At 49.8% G+C, this 18,562-nt stretch overlaps 6 protein-coding genes across 6 annotated transcripts; 2 read left to right on the top strand and 4 right to left on the bottom strand.

Moving 5' to 3' along the window:
• Nucleotides 1–644: 644 nt before the first annotated feature.
• N7457_006951 (putative sugar hydrolase) lies at nt 645–3,207 on the top strand (the record flags this gene model as incomplete). Its single annotated transcript, XM_057177994.1, has 5 exons — nt 645–677; nt 751–865; nt 922–985; nt 1,068–1,723; nt 1,793–3,207. 5 exons carry the CDS (start codon nt 645–647, stop codon nt 3,205–3,207), a joined length of 2,283 nt encoding a protein of 760 aa, XP_057029738.1.
• Nucleotides 3,208–3,547: 340 nt separating this feature from the next.
• Nucleotides 3,548–7,171, bottom strand: N7457_006950 (uncharacterized protein; the record flags this gene model as incomplete). Its single annotated transcript, XM_057177993.1, has 1 exon — nt 3,548–7,171. One exon carries the CDS (start codon nt 7,169–7,171, stop codon nt 3,548–3,550), a length of 3,624 nt encoding a protein of 1,207 aa, XP_057029737.1.
• Nucleotides 7,172–8,399: 1,228 nt separating this feature from the next.
• On the bottom strand, nt 8,400–10,639 carry N7457_006949 (pre-rRNA-processing protein ESF1; the record flags this gene model as incomplete). The annotated part of the gene is made up of 2 exons (XM_057177992.1): nt 8,400–10,492; nt 10,573–10,639. The coding sequence occupies 2 exons, from the start codon at nt 10,637–10,639 to the stop codon at nt 8,400–8,402; spliced, it is 2,160 nt and encodes a 719-aa protein (XP_057029736.1).
• Nucleotides 10,640–11,771: 1,132 nt separating this feature from the next.
• N7457_006948 (uridine kinase family protein) lies at nt 11,772–13,506 on the bottom strand (the record flags this gene model as incomplete). Its single annotated transcript, XM_057177991.1, has 8 exons — nt 11,772–12,255; nt 12,315–12,546; nt 12,600–12,641; nt 12,698–12,811; nt 12,866–12,908; nt 12,964–13,108; nt 13,171–13,298; nt 13,363–13,506. 8 exons carry the CDS (start codon nt 13,504–13,506, stop codon nt 11,772–11,774), a joined length of 1,332 nt encoding a protein of 443 aa, XP_057029735.1.
• A 430-nt stretch (nt 13,507–13,936) lies between these two features.
• Nucleotides 13,937–15,190, top strand: N7457_006947 (glucose-induced degradation complex GID8; the record flags this gene model as incomplete). Its single annotated transcript, XM_057177990.1, has 4 exons — nt 13,937–13,951; nt 14,004–14,083; nt 14,268–14,463; nt 14,681–15,190. 4 exons carry the CDS (start codon nt 13,937–13,939, stop codon nt 15,188–15,190), a joined length of 801 nt encoding a protein of 266 aa, XP_057029734.1.
• A 607-nt stretch (nt 15,191–15,797) lies between these two features.
• N7457_006946 (putative NADH-ubiquinone oxidoreductase 64 kDa subunit) lies at nt 15,798–18,113 on the bottom strand (the record flags this gene model as incomplete). The annotated part of the gene is made up of 5 exons (XM_057177989.1): nt 15,798–15,814; nt 15,886–16,617; nt 16,685–16,835; nt 16,898–17,238; nt 17,300–18,113. 5 exons carry the CDS (start codon nt 18,111–18,113, stop codon nt 15,798–15,800), a joined length of 2,055 nt encoding a protein of 684 aa, XP_057029733.1.
• Nucleotides 18,114–18,562: the final 449 nt, after the last annotated feature.

Raw genomic sequence — 18,562 nt, 5'->3', positions numbered from 1 at the left:
TGTTCTCATGATTTTGTACCTAAATGATACGCGATATTAGCTATATTCTTCTTCATCCAAAGCAAAAGCGGCCACGAAACCAAGACACTTGATTTGACATTCTCACCATTACCGGATGATGTCCAATGTCGGCCTCGATTGAGGGGAAGTTGATATTACCCAGTCCTATCTGAATATAGGATCACATCAGCGCTAGATAACGCCACCAGCCCTTTTAGCCGGCTGTCTGCTATTCAGCCGACATCGCATTCCTGAGCTCCGGTTGGTCGATATTGAATCCTAAAACTGCATCCCCAACCGGAGTCTTTGCCCCGCCTAATGTGCCCCCCAAAGCTCCAGAAAATAGCGGAGCTCTCTGCGGGCAAACGTGCGCTATTCAAAATGGGGCCATCGCGGGGGCTACTCCGCGTCAAATGAAGCAGGTTGGCCTTCCCCAGGATTTGCTGGCGTAGGATAATAAGAGCTTGGATGTCCTGGTCGTTTCCTCTTTTTGTTTTCTTCTCCAGCTTCTTCGTCTCAGTCTAGCTGGAGGTGGAAAAAAAAAACAGCTAGTACACATCTCTGGGATAGCCCCCAAAGCCCATTCAAAAAAGAAAAGAAAAAAGGACCTCAATTGAGATTTCCCTTTTCATCTTTTCATCAAGATGAAGTTCACTGCGGGGATGTGGTGTCTGCAGGTAAATTGAACTCTTCTGTTTCGGTGGTGTTTATGATCGAATGGATATTGACATGCAACCGCGGATCTTATAGGAGGGTGTTAGCATCGAATGGATGAGCAACGTGGAGCGATTCTCGGTTGAAGGCGAATCGGTCAATCTACTGCTGAACAAGCTCCAGAGAAGCCGTGGAGATACCCTAAACTCCCGTGTGTTCCTGAGCATCTTAGGGTATATAATCGGAAAGCTGACAGGGTCTCTACAGCAACTGTTTCCGCACAGGTCACATCACCATCGGAGGGAATCATCGGTGTGAAGCTTGTCCATTGGTGAGCACCCAATTCGCAGGATCTCAACACAGAGATGTTACTTTATGCGACGATGTCAACGGATTAGACTAACTCCATGCAGGGCAGGCCAGAACGATAACGGTCCCCACTACCATTTGAATAAGGGCACCGGTCACACTAAAATACAGCACGACAAGGACACAAACAAACTCAACTACACAAGCGGGCCACTCAATCTTGCCGTCAACACTGCCGCCAATGAGCTGAACCTGGATTTCCGCGCTCCCAACGGCAAGAAGCTTACCGGCCAGTCCTTCCGCTCCATTGGATACGTGCGCGATCAGCGCACCGAGAAGCACCGCTATGAAGATGGAATCTATGCGGAGCGTCAGGGATACATGCTCGCAGGGCTGGACCTTGGTGTTGGCGAGAAAGTATATGGACTTGGAGAGCGGTTTGGACCTCTAGCCAAGAACGGACAAACAGTTGATATCTGGAACGAGGATGGTGGCACCTCATCTGAGTTGGCATACAAGAATATCCCATTCTACATCAGCTCTAAGGGATATGGCGTTTTCGTCAACCATCCTGGTAAGGTTAGCTTGGAGGTGCAGTCTGAGCGTACGACTCGCGTCAATATCTCTGTGCCAGGTGAGGAGATTGAGTACTTCGTCGTGTATGGCGCTACACCAAAGGAGATCCTCAATCGGTATACTTCTTTGACCGGACGCCCGAGTTTAGTCCCTTCGTGGAGTTATAACCTCTGGCTTACTACGAGTGAGTTTGAGATCTGACTAATCCCTTGGGAGAAAAGAACCAAAAGGCTGACCCTTTTTTCCCCCACAGGTTTCACGACCAACTACGATGAGAAAACAGTCACTGGGTTCCTTGATGGATTCCATGACCGGGACATCCCACTGGGAGTCTTCCATTTCGACTGCTTCTGGATGAAGTCATATCAATGGTGCGATTTCGACTTTGACTCAGAGATGTTCCCCGACGCCTTGGGCTATCTCAAGCGCCTCAAGGAGCGCGGTCTCCGCATCAGTGTCTGGATCAACCCATACATCGCGCAGGCATCGCCACTCTTCGCAGAGGGCAAGAAGAACGGATACTTCATCAAGCGTACCGATGGCTCAGTATGGCAATGGGACTTCTGGCAAGCCGGCATGGCAGTCGTGGACTTCACAAACCCCGCCGCGTGCGACTGGTACAACAGCCACCTAGAGCGACTCATGGACCTGGGCGTCGACAGCTTCAAGACCGATTTCGCAGAGCGCATCCCTGTCAAGGGCATCCAATACCACAACGGCGCCGACCCCGAGCGCATGCACAACTATTACGCCCTGCTGTACAACAAGGTCGTGTACGAAACGATGAGCAACCGCATTGGACACAACCAGGCTCTTCTTTTCGCTCGCAGCACCGCGCCAGGTGGCCAGGCGTACCCCGTGCACTGGGGCGGCGACTGCGAGAGCACATTCGAAGCAATGGCAGAGTCGCTGCGCGGCGGGTTGAGTCTCATGCTGTCGGGTTATATCTTCTGGGCGTCTGATATTGGTGGATTTGAGGGCACGCCCCCGCCGGCGCTGTACAAGCGGTGGGTGCAGTTCGGACTGCTATCGACACACTCACGTCTGCATGGATCCTCTTCGTTCCGTGTGCCGTGGATCTATGGCGAGGACTGCTCGGACGTGCTGCGAGACTGTGTTAAGCGCAAGATCTTGCTTACTCCGTATATCCTACAGGAGGCGCTGAGGGGCCATGGGGATGGCACGCCGCTTATGAGGCCGCTTTTCTTAGAGTTCCCTGAGGATCTCAACACGTATGCGGTTGATACGCAGTACATGTTTGGGCCAAATCTGCTTATTGCACCGGTGTTCTCAGAGGAGGGCGAGGTTACTTTCTATGTGCCGCAGTCTTCTGATGATGAGGCAGGAAAATGGGTCTCGTGGTTCGATCATTCGAAGTTTTATGAGTCTGGTCGTTGGTATACGGAGACTCATGACTTTGATACATTGCCCATTCTGATCCGTCCTGGTTCGGTTACAGTCACCAATCCCACAATCAAAGCTCCGGAGGACGATGCCTTGTCGGGAATTGAGTTGCTGGTCAATGGACACCTGCGGGGTGAGACTACGGTCGAGATTGTCAACTCGGCCCAGACAGACGAGATCCTGAAGACTGTCCGCCTGTCTCCTGCTGCAGATGGAAAGGTCGAGGCAACCGGCCATGATGTGAAATTGGTGTATGTTGCCTAAGTCCAGATCAAATAGAGAATAATCGGAATGTAATGTCATTTGTGTCAAATTGGTCAACTATCATATTAGAAACGCGGGGGAACCCCACAAACAAAGCTAAACTTCAGTATGAAGTGGGTGGGTATCATATTCAAAACAGGTCGCAATGCAGACAGGCAAAGCCGAAGAGAGAAGTAATGGGAAGGAGGAAAGGCAATCAAAGGAATACAAATTCCAGGTCTGATATCAGATCACGCGATATCAAACAACGGTGGGGAGAAAGAAAAAGAACAATGCAATAGATGGATATACAACCTTGGAATAAGCAAAGATAGAGTAATGAAAACCTGCTAAGGTAAAATCACCAAGCTTCTTCGACATCAAGGAGCCATTTCCGGATTCCCTCACGCAGGGTATTATCGGCACCTGATTGCGCTCTTCTTCGCTCGCGATCGGCAAGTCCGAGGGCGCTGTCGACATCTTCACGGCAGTGCTCAGCAGTAACAATGCGGACGACTTCTTCGAGAGCTCCGAGCACCATCTTACGACATTCACCACGGGGCACTTCGATGGGAGCGGCTTCGTCTGGTCTAGAAGAGGCACTCTTTTCTTCGGCTCTACGAGCACGATTGGGGGAAGGAGCACGAGATTGTGCCATTGACGAGTAGCCACTCTGTCCCAACACACGCTCGACAGCATCAACCAAAACTCCGTCAAGGTCCATCACAGGCTCCTCAATGAATCGTTCTTCCACGAAGCTTTGATCTTGTTCGTCAGTTGGAGAGCCATGAGGAGCTTTGTCATTTCCAGAAAAGAAGCTGGTGAATTGCGATGCCGAGGGCCCTCCAGTAGAACGACGGGTGGTAGCATTGGCAGGCGAGGGAGGCGTACGAGGAGTCCCAGAGGGGTGACCCACTGTAATCTTGCGTCGCAAACGGAGCCGTTTCACCGTAGAAGCCCGAGTGTCTGCGATCAAAGTTGTCGCGACGTCTACCCATCTCTCTGATCCGTCCTCATCAGATGTGGAAGGGATATATGGGGAGGGTTCGGCTCGCATTGCTCGTTTTATTTCTGCTTCAAGTGCAGCATAAGGCCGGACTGCTTGGAGCGAGAAATCCTCATGGAAAAATTTCAGCCAACCAGCCACATGGGAATTTGGGCCATCACTATCCTTCGCCACAGCGTGGAATCCAGAGCCACTGCTGTGTGTGGAAGCCATTGCATCTACACTGGTCACTGATGTTCGAGTCTTCTTAGGCGAGGCAATAGTTGAATCGCCGGAGGAAGAAAGCGACATGAAACCAGGTAATGGAAGATCAACATCCACCACGCCTTCATCTGCTCGAACCGATAGCTTCAAAGGTGATTCACGGACTTGGCTATTAAGTGATGATGGTTCTGGTGAGATGGCTTCGGGGTCGTGAGGAGCGGTTGCAGAAGCAGTCGGGATTGAGATGTTTCCACTAGGAGCAGTTTCGGGCCGATGTCCATCCTCGGCCGTCACTTCCTTGACCATTTGACTCAAAGTGGTGGACCCACGCCTAGCAGGGCCTGCGATTGTAGAGACGGAGCGTTTGCGAGCCTCAGATGGTGAATATTGCTCACTGTTCTCGGTCGATGAGCCTTGGCGGGAGCTCCAAAGACCGGAGAAAATACCTCCCCAGCGACCTCCGCCTGAGGAAAGACTACCATTAGTGGTCAACGCAGAGCTGTCACTTCGTTGGAGGCTCTTCAGTAGAGTCTCAGATGCTAGACTATCGTTTCCGTCGGCTGCGCTACGCTCCGCTCTAGTTTGGGTAGAATGGCTTGGCTGTGAGGTAAAATGTGGAACAGGGACAGTGCTACTCTGAGTCGTCATAGATGTGGTTGCTCCGCTGGTATTCATGGCCCGGACGTCCTTCGGGTGAATGCCTGTGCCGGGGGGTCTGATCGAACGAGCATCAGATCCTCTGCGGGCCGAGGCCGAGGAAAGTTCCGCCGGCGGATTGATTTCAGCTCCGTCGAATGACCGCTGGGCTGTGTCCTGGGATGAGACGCTCACCGATCGTTGGTGGCGATCATTATCGCCCATGATCATTCTCTGAGCACGGGCCCGTCGTTCAATGGCTCTCCGAAGGGACTCCTGGCGGAGCATAGGCACAGTCGGTGGACTTTGAGAGATAGCCCGCATGGAAGCCGATGTGCCAGGTCTAAGTGGGGATGGCAGAGGCTCCAAGCGCTGTTTCGGAGGCAAAAAAGCGGCGAGTAAGAACACAAGACGGCGAGCAGTCATTTTGTCCGGGCATACAACAACTGTTCTTTTCGCAAGAATAGGCTCTCCATCCTGCTGGGCTTTATTTTGTTGATTATGGCGGCGACGATACCATTCCGGGCCAAGGCTGTTGAGCCACTCAGTATGATTGCCCAGAAATGCTGTTAGAACCACCAAGAAAAAGAAGTTCTGCTCTTTGTCACCCAGACCACGAACGATTGAACGACCTTCCTCCCGCCAGACACCCCAACGACTTTGTCCAGTAACCACATACGGGGTTTGAAGAGCAAGGCTGATCCGTCGGGAGCTACGAATGGCTTCTTCCTTAAGTTTCGAATTGACCGATAGAATGTTTGCAGGTAAATGCACAATCGTTTGGTTGGTCCGCTGCATATTGGGGGGTTTGGCAGGCTTCGGGTGTGGTCCAGACAAGGAGTCCACCTTCTTCAAGAGGAATAGAATCTCGTTGCGAACAAGTCTTTCAAGGTGGGAAAGCGTGCGAGTGATAACGTCCCAATGATCAACGAGCAAGTCCAGGCGCTCATCCAGGCTAGCTGGAGGAGAAGCCGAAGACAAACTATCGTCAAAGAACCCACCCGGCCAGCGATGGTCAGAATCCAGCGAGCTTGAAAATCCCGGCCGAGGAGAGTCTAGGCCTGGTGTGCTGAATCTTGACACAGGGCGTCCATAATTGCGTGCAAGCAAGGGAATCTGGATCGTGATTGCGACTGCGTACATGGGTGTCTTTTTCTCCTTGATCTTCTTACGCTTGGAAACATCCGGGAACGGAAACTCCATCTCAGGTAACGACTCCTGATAAAGAGCACTGGCATAGTCATGGCGCTCAGCGGATGCTTCGGCTCCTTCGGGAAGATTTACACTGAACATGCGAGTCAGGAGAACTGTGACTTTCGAAGGTGGTTTGTCGTCCACGCCTCGAGATGCTCCTATCTGGCCCGATGGACTCCCTGTCGTGTAGGCCCGAGAGAGTGGACTCCGAGTAGCAGACGATGGATTCACGCCAGTTCCCGAGTCTTCATCAGCGGAAATGATGTGCATTTTCGTGGATGACCCACGATAGCTAAAGGCACTGCTGCCGAATATGCAATTTAGAAGGCCAGTATCATTGGTGTCGGAGGGGTGTCGCGAGATACCAGGCTCATGCCATGTCCCCGAAGGTGCCAATGTGGAACTACGGCCTCGGGCTCGGGAGAAAGCACCCGAACCGGCCGGTGACGACCTGCGTGCATCTGCGGCGGCGGAGAGGGGACTCGGTTCGATGAGTGAAGATTGGGTAAGGAGATTGCGGCGTGTTCCACGAGAGAGACTTGAGACAGCACGGGTATGTCTAGGGCCGGACTGGTCGTTTCCTTGAGGGTCGATTCCAAGGCCGGCGGGGGATGAATCGGAAGCACGCGTGTCAAGTAAGACACATGCATCTCGGTCACCCAGTGCATTTTGTGCAACGATCACACGAAAATCTTTGATTGGATCCAGTTCCATTCCACCACGGTCATCATAGGCACCGGCGGTCGAAGCATTTGGTGAATTGAAAGTGGTTTGCAATGGGTATGCATGGGCATGGGTACGTCGGAGGAGGCTGGCATCGGGAAAAAGAAGACCGGAGGTATGTTCCTCTTCAGTCACCGACTCAAGAGGTGTTCCATTGTTCCGTGCAGAGTACGCCGCCGGGTTCAGAGTCGACGCGGCGGTACTCAATAGTCGGCCAAGCATTGTGGATAAAAACGAGGGAACCCGCAAGAGGGAAACAGGTACTTAAAGACGCAGGGAAAAGAAAAAGAAAACGGGCCGCTCGATTAACGCGGTGTAACAATGGGTATCAGACAGCTAGGAATAACTAGGCTGCATCCACCCATAGCTTAATTCAACGAGGCAAGAATCATCATCAAACGATGAAGGAATTGAGGACTGTCCAGCGTTATAGAGGGAGTGAGTGTGCGAGTGAGGGGAGTGGAAGGTGGGATGAGACGCAGCAGTGGGGCTTGGATCAGCAATTGGCAATTGGCTTTGCACCAATGAGGACTCCACAATTTGCTCAAAATTCTGTAGGAAACAAGGAGGTCAAATGAAATAATCCCAAAGCTTCTTGAGGGAGCCAATCTCTTGAACGAGAAACCACTCCGGGGAGCAGTGGAGAGCGAGAGGAAAGGGCGGTGAAGAGGGTCACCTGATCTCAGCCTCAGGGCCTACGGTGGACATTAGCGCTCTTTTGGTCACTTCCCATAGATGGAAGAGACGCGAGCTCCCAAGCTATTGCCAGATGAACTCCAGAGTAAGGGATATGGAGAAGAAAGACTGCCTTACCGATGAACACTCGATCACTATAGGGTATTCCAAACGGCAAGAGCTGTTCACATTGGTAACAACACTACCTGACTACCTCCTGTTCCAGATACTAGTCATGCGGCCGCTATTTTTCACTGTCCGCGTGTCACCGTATAGGCGGGTTTGCAACGAATCGTGTTACTCGGAGGGCGTTGATCTGTGTGGTTTTGGACCGTGTTGAATTTGAGATTAGACAGAAATGATTTCTCTTGCACTGTGCTACTCTCTACACCGTCAATCGCACCTCGTGTGGGACCATTATGCTGCAACTACTCCGTACAGAATACAGATACCACCCTCTCAACAAGCCCGACTATTGTACCCGTAAACACCCCGATCCCAGGCGAGACGATTACAATTCACGTTGACTACTTACCCCGCGTGTTTCTGTCCTTTAACCGGGCCTTCTCGTGTCTTCCATTGTAGTAAGTCCACGCGAGACGGCACCCTAAACTATCATTGATTCCCAGACACAGTGTCTACAATGCACTTCGACGTGGCTAAGATACCTGATGTAAAGACGAGGGATCGTGATTTACAATTCAATTTGATGCATTGAATTCCGGTGTATATTACATGTAACTATCCAATCATTTCAATTCCACTAGTATTGTTCTCAGTGAGAACGCTTGACTTTTGCCACCAATCGCTTCAACTCCTCAGAACTGGACTCCTTGGAAGTCTTCTTCTGCTTCTTTTTGCTATCCCGAATCTCTGAAATCTCGGGCTCCGCGTCATCGCCGGTACGGCGGCGCTTACGGCCTTCATCCAACAGTGCCTTCATGCCAGAAGTGGACTTAAACCGGGGGTTGGTAGGATCAATGGCGAAATCATGAGTGTCGTACAAGCGCGTGAAACGGGGGTCGCTGACGTTGACTTGGAAGTCATCTGCCGGGGCAGGTTCCACCTTCTTGCTCTTCTTGCCCTTGCCCTTCTTCCGAGCCTGTTTCTCGGCCTTTTCAATCTCGTTCATATCGAAGTGTTTGATGTTGACCTTTTCATCATCCACCATCAAAAGTTCCAATTCGGCCCTTTGAGCAGCTGAAGCGGCTTCCTCGGCAGCACGTTCCTCGCGCTTCTTGCGTCTCTCTTCCTTGCGCCGAGAGCCAGCTGTAGCCTTTCCGTCAGGATCATCGAAGAAGGGATCATTGAATCCCATATCTTCTTCCTGTGGCTGTGACACCTCGGCTGGGCCAGCTTCGTTGTCTTCGCTGTCGGCTGCATCGCCAGCATCTGCAGATGGCACCTCGTCTTCTGTCTTAGAGGCCTTAAGCTTGTCCTTTCGGCGCTTCTTGCGCTCACGCTCCTTGCGAACATACTTGTCGATTGTGCTTTCTTCAATCTCCGGTTCATTTTCGAAAATGGTATCCTTACCATGGCCACCAGCCAAGCCCGATGTGAAAGTGACCTCCATTTCACCAACGGGACGCTCCGGTTTGGTGCGGGTAGGCTCGGCGCTCAGACCCAGCAATGCACGCATGCGTTGTCTCTCGGCCTCTTTCTTGGAAAGTTTGGTGGTCGATGCTTCTCCTGTAGTATTATCGACAACTTCGACACCGCCATCCTCATCGTCTTCGTCTTCGTTGTCGGAACTATCACTACCAAGATAGGCTTTCAGGTCGTTCTCGTCAATGTCCTGACGCGATCCCCGGAAGGCGCGTGCTTGTGCTTCTTTTCTTGATTTATCGTCGGCATCCCATGTCAATTTGACCTTGCTGTGCTGCAAAGCATCGGTCACAAATTCAGTAGGCTTGTAACCGTCGGGAATACGAGAACACTCGTCCCGAGCCTTGTCATCGGAGAAGTCTGTTTCATCGGGCACGAAGCGAAGATCAAAGAAGTTGGCACTGGAGAGATACTCGGCGCCATCCACCAAATCGTAGACATGCTTTGCCACATCTTTCGATGAGAATTTGACAATGGCATAGTAATACCGCAATCGCTCGAGCTGATACCGCCGTAGCTGCGTAGAGTTGAATTCCTCGCCATCGTCGGTCTTGAGAATCGACTTTTTAATCTGCTCCTCCTCCTCGTCAGAGTCAAGCTCCTCATCTTCGGAATCGTCGTTGGACTTTGTTTTTTTGGAAGCAAAGATCTCCTTTGGTGGGCCTTCAATCTCCTCCCTTTCCATCCGTTCTTTTCCAAATTCACTAGGATAGACCGTGGTGTTCAGTACCCGCCCCCCGGCGGGAAGGAAACTGGAGAAAACTGCCATCAAGTCTTCGGCACGAATGTTTTCCCAATCGAGATTGACGACTGCTATCCGATTTGTCACTTCGCCGAGCGGCACATCCGATTGCTGCTTGTCCGGAAATTCGATCTCATCTTCCTCCTCCTCCACTTCGTCTTCCTCTTCGCTGGAGCTTTCTTCCTCAGATGACGAAGATCCAAAGCCACCATCACGAGCAGGATCATATGAGGCCTTGTTAATCCGTTTCAATTCTTTCTGGACTTCTTCGTCGTCGTCGGCACTGTCCTCTTCCTCATCCTCCTCATCCTCGTCCTCATCCACCTCGTAGAATTTCTTGAGTCTCTCCTTTGTGTCATCTTTCTTGAGCTTTCGTCCATAGCGATCAACAGCGGCATTACTAGAGAAATCCTTATCTTCTAGCATGTGCGCAAAACGCTTATCGAGTTTGACATGAGTCTGGCGTTTGCTGGGAAGACGGTAACGAGGATCAGTTTGGATATTGGCAAATCGAGGATCCGCTACAATGAGAAAAAACAATAGTCAGTAATCAAGGTCTTGAGTTTTCTTAAATCGAATCTTGGGCTTCCGCTGTACATACTGATCACTGGACCGGCTTCGCCTTTAGGCTTACCGGCCTTGGATTTTTTCTTGTCTGAGCCTGCCATTGTGGTCGCCTAAAAAATACTTCACACACCGACAGCACGCGGGAGAAGAATGTGTGCAAGCACTGGATATCAATAGAGATCGTCAATTTCAGCAAGTGAGAATAATCGAGACCGATAAATTATTTCTTTTTTCTGCCGGCCGAAGTCAGGCGGTCAGGCGTGTCGGGTTCACTTTCTCGATGGTCTACAACACAACTTCTTTCTAGTCACTCTAACCATGTGGTTTTTGCCCAATAAATAAAGCACTCCGTAAATGCTCATCAATGGATGGTATCCAGTCTACATAGTCCGTGAAAGTGTCGTGATTCGCTATTGGAAAGAAGTGTTTCACAAGCCCTGGTGTAAATGTGTACCTAGATGTAGGAGGTACGTACACCATTTAGTCTGTAACCCTGACAATGTTATATTTTATGGCCCTTGGAGATTTTGAGACTGGCATTGGGTTTCCAGGGGTCCCTATCGACTGGTGAGAATTCAAGACTTGCACCTCTCGGCTGGATATATATATATATCTGGTAGGGATCGTTCCTCGGAACACAGAAAAGACTCTCCAGCATTTTATGTGTAGGTAGGCCTTTTGATCAGCTAGGATTCTCTAAAAAGGTCATGTTGAGCCCCCTCTCCGGGAGATATGCAGTAGAAAGGGAGCACAAGATGGTGACATGCCCAAGGAGTTAGGCTGAAGATGTTATAGTGAAGATGTTATAGAATAGAATAGCAAGAGTTGCGATAGACAGATTAGATTCATACTCTTTACTATTCACCGTAGTGGAACTTGGCAATCTGACGTTAATTCAGAAGACAGGAACTAGCTTGCTCCAGTATGAAGTGAGGAAACGATCTATCCTGATCCAGGGTTCTATACCTACAGGGTTGTTGAATTGCGGTCTGCTTTGCATGGTGACCATAGGACCTCCCCAGAGTTATAAAACCGTGGATAATCCTTCCCCAAGAATCAATAATACTGCTGCTCTGCTTTCCATTACTAAAAAGTATCCCCAACCTCTTTCACTGGTTGAAGTATCATTTTGACACCGCCAATTGTGGGTTGCATTTATAAAACCGCTTGATTCCTGACACACTATGTATAATATGTGTGTATATTTGAATAAATACCAGATATATGAACACGTTAACACCCGAAGTACCGCTTCTCTATCCAGCGCGGTTCTCCCTCTTCCTCAATGCGCCCGACGATCACATTGATCTTCGGGTACACGGCAGTCAGTCTCTTGAGTCCTCGTTCACCTGCAGCGCAGGTTACGAAAACGATGCTCGATTGTTCGACCCCATGATCAATCAAAACGCGAACAGCCATAAGTGCAGCGCCCCCGCTTGATATCTGAGAGTCCATAAGAATGACTGTTGCATGCTCCTCAATATGGGATGGAAGTTTCAAGTAATGTAACTCCGGCTCCTCGTTGCTCTTATTCGTTTGGATGAGAACACGACCAGTGATACAGTCAGGGATAGATCGCTTCAATGCGGTCTCCATGCATGATCCTCCACGTAGGATAGCCACGGCTGATACAATACCCTTAGGATGCAGACCAAGGTATGTGTTCGCTTGTGGGGTCTCGACAGTCGTGGAGATGTACGATGTCATATCCAGGGATCTTTGATGATGATATCAGTAAAGCAATCACAAGTAGCATATTAAGAGGGAGAGCTGTACTTCTCAATCAAGATCGAGGCCAGTCGATCGAAGTAGAAGACAAAATCCTCTTGCCCAGTTTTCGGATTCTGCAGAATAGTGTTCATGCCAACAAATTGCGGCGTCGAGGGCAGCACATGCACATTTGGAGGCAGGTCTACTTTCGCTGCAATCAGACCTAGTTTGTGAAGCTCTTCGCTGTGCTTGTCGGATTTCTCCTGTAATTTGCGTTGAATGTGTTTGACGACCATGTCTGAAAAGATTAGTGCGCGCTTCTCGGAAGAGACATTTTGGAGGATAGCATACCGATAGCAGTTCTGTTCTCAATGCCACGCGGGATGATGATGTCTGGTGATCAGATTAGAAAAGTCTTCAAGATTTTACACAGTTGCACATCTCCTTACCCGATATAGGGCGCTGAGGTTCCACAAATTTGGTATAAGATGGCTTCACGAAATCAAACCACTGTTTGATGATTCCATCAATGTCGCGCCCACGCTCGCGGACGTCACGTAGTACTATATAAATTGATGTCAGTGGCAATTCAGGGAGCATAGCTCGAAGTAACTCACTCCTACGACCTAAGCACACATCCATATCTGCTTCAACAAAGATCTAGACCATGGGGTCAGCACCGATAAGGGCAGTTATAGCAATACAGCCGGGATACCTTCACGTCCAGCATCTCCACTATTCTAGGGTCATGAAGCGCTAGGATACCCTCTAGAATGATCACACGAGGGGAATACAAAGTAGTCGTATGGGATTGCCGCTGGTGATCGGCAAATGAGTAAACTGGAATGTTGGCTTTCTTTCTGTATCACCTTCCAGTCAGGTCAAATAGAGAAAACGCCAGTAAGAACAACAATAAGTTTACCCTTTCTTTAGATCTCTGAGGGTCTCCACTAGAAGATCGAAATCAATCGATCCTGGGCAATCAAAGTCATACTCGTTTGCATGGGCCTTGTGGTGTTGCTCGGACGTTAAGGTCTTGTAAAACGAGTCCTGCATGGAAGACATTAGAACAAAAGGCTATCAACTGAGCAGCCTCGGAGTCCACAAGCTTTACCATTACAAGTATCACCACCCAGGGCAAGTTCAAAGACTTGACAATCTCCATCGCCACCGAAGTCTTCCCGGAGCCAGAGCTACCAGCGACGCCAATGATGCTCAAGTCTTGCCATGGTGGAGCATATCGCACCTCGGTGGACATAGAATAGAAAGGTGATACCGACTCCATATCTACGGGGCTCCCTACAACGCTGTATGTTGTAGGTATCTTTGGGCCCTCTCTGCCCCTCTCTGATTTCGATTGTGACAGCCTTGAAAGACGGGGGACCCACGATAATTACCTAATGTCTAGGCCAAATGCGGACTAGTCGAGTTTCATTTCCGAGGTTGTTCTAGCACATCACATGACTGGAGTGGGAGATGCCGTAAGCATCCCGTTTCGGACTAGCGTAATACTTTCGCTTAAGCTACTTCTTCCGCTGCGAGCTTTTCAATTCTTTTTCTCTTTCGCATCCATCCCGGTCTTCTCCCACACAGCGATTTGCCTTTCCCCATGGCCGTCGTCTCTGGGGTTGCCTTACAGCTATACAGATAGCTTCATACCGGATCCAAGACTGGCAATCCAATTCATAATGTCTGCTAATCTTGTATGCTTCTCGGCGTGACACCCGTGGTTGCTGGCCTTTTAACAATCTGCAGATGTCTCGCACTCCCTCGACTGCGACACCTACATGGCATCACTTCGAGCGGAAGCTTGAGGGGGTCAAGCCGTCCAAAACGTGAGTTACTCCTCTTCCTCCCCACTGCCCCACCGGTGTGACATGATGTTTTTGAAAATCAAGTTGGGAATCTCTCTGAAAACATGTGAGGAGAAACTATTTGACTTGTCTATCTGATTCACGTCATCATTGCAAAAAAATCATCCATTTGTTCATTCAATGGTTGCTAATATTTTAAATGCAGTGACATAAATCATCTGGTCATGGATTACCTCATCACCAATGGATATCCGGCTGCGGCGAAGAAATTCGCTGTAGAAGCCAATATCCAAGTCAGAACGGATCTTGAAGCTATTCAGGAGCGGGTTGAGATTCGAACTGCTATTCACTCAGGTGATATCAAGGCTGCAGTCGAGAAGATCAACGAGCTGAACCCTCAGGTAAGCACTTTTTCCCATCTGCGTCTTTCACCTTCCCTGGCTTCATTTCTTGCTATGATTATACCAAGTTTCATGCACCACTCTTAAACTCCCTTCCGGGACATTTGCAGAAAAACAAACATCTTCAGTCCTCAGTATGAGCAACTGCCAAACATTGATTCTTACCAGCTTATCACTCATCTCATGTCAAGTGCCCTGGCTAACAAGACTTCAATAGATCCTCGACGAAGACCCCTCGTTGCACTTTGCCCTATTGCGCTTACAGCTGGTTGAATTGATTCGTACCTGCATGGATACTCCCGGCAGCGACATCACTCCCGCCCTGGATTTTGCAACCGCACAGCTGGCACCGCGCGCTCCCACAAATCCTCAGTTCCTGGCAGATCTCGAGCGGACCCTGGCTCTCTTGATCTTCCCCAGTGATAAGCTGGCCCCCTCGCTTGCGTCGCTCCTAGACCCTGCGCTCCGTAAAGAAATTGCAACCCAAGTCAACGAGGCAATTCTGCAGAATCAGGGCGCTCGTAAAGAGGCCCGGCTGCGGAATCTTGTGAAAACCCGGGCATATGCCGAGCAAAAGGCACGAGACGCCAAAAAAGACATCCCAGACACCCTGGATATTGGCTTGATCGGCGATTCTCACAACAGTAACAGTAATGATGACCTTGCAACTAACATCCGTGACACTCTGATGTCCAACAACAGCGACATTGACCCAATGATTGGTTGATCGAGTATGTCTCTCAAGCTGGTCTTGACAGTCGGTCGGATATCCCGGCTGGTTGCACCGCAGACTTTTCTCCTTTCTATTTTCTTTGCTCTTCTAGCGCGGCGTCTTGGATCCACATTTTTAGGTGTTCCGGCGATGGTATCTCATTCGCTATCATTGGCTCCAATATGGGTGTTTTGAAGACCCCTCTACTCCGTGCAATACAAATGGCCTTTTAATCTTCAACATGAATACTCCATAAGTACTTTCTTCCTAATTAATGCATAGAGCATGTCCGTATCATACGGAGCAGCAAAACAAAGATCACTTGATTAAATTTGACAAGGCCTTGCGAGCCACAAACAATGCAATTAGGTTAGGTATGCAGCAACAAGTGGAGCAAAGAAATCGGATATCCACACATTAGATCCAGCGCAAATATGCGCAGAGATAAATCAAACCTTGCTATGGTATTTGAGAAAGCAACACAAGCAAGATCTATGGGCGTATCTCCAAAGCAGGATAAATACTTCCAGACCCTCTTTTTTGCCGAAAATTGGAAGCATGACCGAACCTATGTCTAGATCAAGTAATGACAGAAAACAAATGAAAAGTAATGCCAGCTTCCTCAGAAGCTCATGAGATCTGTAACAGAGAAGGCATTAGCAAAGCATGAACGTCGATGAATAAACCAAGAATGAAACAAGCAGACATACCTCTTCCAAAGAGCGCTCTCTTTCCCCAGTCCATGGCCAGCATGCACCGCGTGCGGAAGCTGACACTTTCGGCAAAGTAGATGCTACGCCAGAGATACATAGCAATGACACCACCGCTGAAGCTCATACCACCGAAGTCAAAGATGGCGGCGTTGCTAATGTACGCTAAGCTTCCGAGGTGCTTGTACTTGAAGGCCTTGTAGACGGCATCGTCGAGGTCACCATAGTCGATGTGGTTAGCCTTGAGGCCGGGAAGGGCGGCGGCCATCTTGCTAAGTTTGATGCCCAGATATACGCCCTGCTGGTTAGCGCGCTGGGCAGTGGCAGGCAGTGAGGTGAGCTTGGTGTCGATTTGATGCAGGAGTTCGGACAGCTCGCCGTAGTCGAGAGTGCCTGAGTTGTCCTTATCGTACCGTTCGAAGAGGACGTCGAGGCGGCGGAGATGGCTCGAAGCTTGCGGGAACCGCCTCTTCACTTTGCTGGCGAATTCGGTCCATTCAGAGAAAGTGAGCTGCACTTTCTCGGGATCGCGGCCTTTCTCCCACGCGATGGTGCGAAGGAACCTGATGACGTTATCTGCAATGTTGTTCTGGACTGTTGAGCAGTCACCAATTGCGTAGACGTCGCCCAAGGGCGCACCAATCAGGCGAAGATGAGAGTCGGTTTCAAGTGCATGCTTGTTGTTTTGACCCTCCAACTTTTTGGCAAGTGTTTCTGCAATCTGGGCGGGGGCTGAAAAGATGTCAGTGGCTGTTATGTCTAGTAAACTAAGCAGAATTAGTGGTATTCGTGTACTAACCAACACCAGTGGACCATAAGCAGAATCCAGTCGGGATTTCTTTGATGACGGTCTTGCCATCTTCCACCTGGGAGAAAAGAACCCGGTCCCCACGGACTTCCTTGACACGGGCGTTGGTCAAAACATTAACGCCATCGCGGTCAAATCGACTCTACAAGGCGTTAATACCAGAGTGTACTTCATAAGAAACCGTTGAAAGTAAAGAAGACATACCTCGGCATACTGAGAAAGTGCCTCATCATAAGTGTTCAAGATGTGGGTGCGGCTTTGGATGATGTGAACAGAGATCTCGTTTCGAACAATTCGGGGGAAAGAATGGAGTAGGTCTTCGTTCAAAAGATCGAACAGCTCTGCAGCAAATTCGACACCCGTTGGACCACCTCCACACACCACGAAGGACAGCAGGCGTTTGCGCTCTTCGTCAGTGGTAGAGGGAAGACAAGCCAGCTCCATATTCTCTAGCACCTTATTCTTGATTTTACGAGCGTCGTCGATCGTTTTCAGGAAGTTACAGTGTTCGAGACCCTTCACGCCGTGTGCATTCGTTACACAGCCTAAAATAGAGAACAGTCAACATTGTTCGACCTGAGACCTCGATCCATGGGGCCAACATACCGACACCTATAACAAGCTTGTCGTAAGGAAGGTAGAAGTTCTTCTTTTCGCCCTCCGGGCCAACCTGACATACTTCCACCAATTTCTCAGAGAAATCAACATCAGTCGCCGAGCCCTTAAGGAAATGACCATTGACCCGATCAATAATGCGCCGAACAGGCTCAACCAGCGAGCGAAGACCCAAAGTTCCCACCGTAGCGGAAGGCAACATGGGGGTAAATAGGAAGTAATTAGTAGGAGAAACAACGGTGACATGATAATCAGCAGGGTTCAAGTTCTTAAGGAGCCCAATGCTTCCCCAGCCCGTTCCTAGAATAACCAGACGAGGTTTGTCCTTCTGCCGAAGCATAGCCTCCGAATCATAATCTCCAACCAGCACATCAGCGATGGGCAAGTTCTTTGGGCCTCCGCGTCGGGGATTGAGTGCCAATTCTGAAACCGGGATGTCTGCCCCACCTCTAGTGTCGCGGTATGTACTTGCATCGTAAAGGAAGAAGGCCACGACTACGAACCCAGAGGAGATTATGAAGAATCCGCAGTATGTAAAGACCTTGCGTACAGCATTTAGAACAGTAGATCCTCGGCTAGGTTCGACCTTAGCTGCGATTTCGGATTTGAAACGGATCGGCCTCGAGGGTAATGCCAAGGTGCGCCATTGAGGGACAGGTCGTCGAGCAGGAGTGTGTAAGGAACGGAATAGAGATCGGCGGGATGCTATCGGTGTCTTTGATACTTGAGTTCGACCTGGCAACGAGGCCATTGACTTGAACCCCGTGCCGTCCGCACGGCTCCGGCGCAGCATCGCGTTCAGCATTGTGATGGCAGAAGAGGAGCTTGAGTGAGAGATTTTCAACGATGGAAGACCGAGGCGAGGCAGCTCATGATCCGTCCCTGTACACTCAAATAACGAGCGAGCTCGAATCAATCTAAAATAACGAGATTGTGGTATCAGAAACTAAAAAGCTATCATCCCAGCACCGGATACGATCCATGCCAACAATGATTGACGTCATCACGGGTCCGGTCACGTGCAGGGGATCCACTACGGACACCCGGCATCCGAACTAAGACCGCATATGACAGCCTGAGGTTCCGGTATAGTCTCACCGACAACCAGATCGAGATAGATTATTTCCCTGCTGTATCTTGAAATTAACATCCTGGATTCTATTATATACTCATAGCTATTGGCACCGGATATCGAAAGTCCGAGGAAAACCTCAAAAACTCGGAGCATGTATGAAAAAAGAGCATGAATATAGC

Source organism: Penicillium paradoxum, assembly GCF_028828445.1.
Source record: "Penicillium paradoxum strain IBT 22861 chromosome Unknown utg000006l_segment0_segment0, whole genome shotgun sequence".
Classification (NCBI taxonomy): domain Eukaryota; kingdom Fungi; phylum Ascomycota; class Eurotiomycetes; order Eurotiales; family Aspergillaceae; genus Penicillium; species Penicillium paradoxum.
Note: the sequence above shows the minus strand (reverse complement) of the source record. Positions and strands in the feature narration are given on the sequence as shown.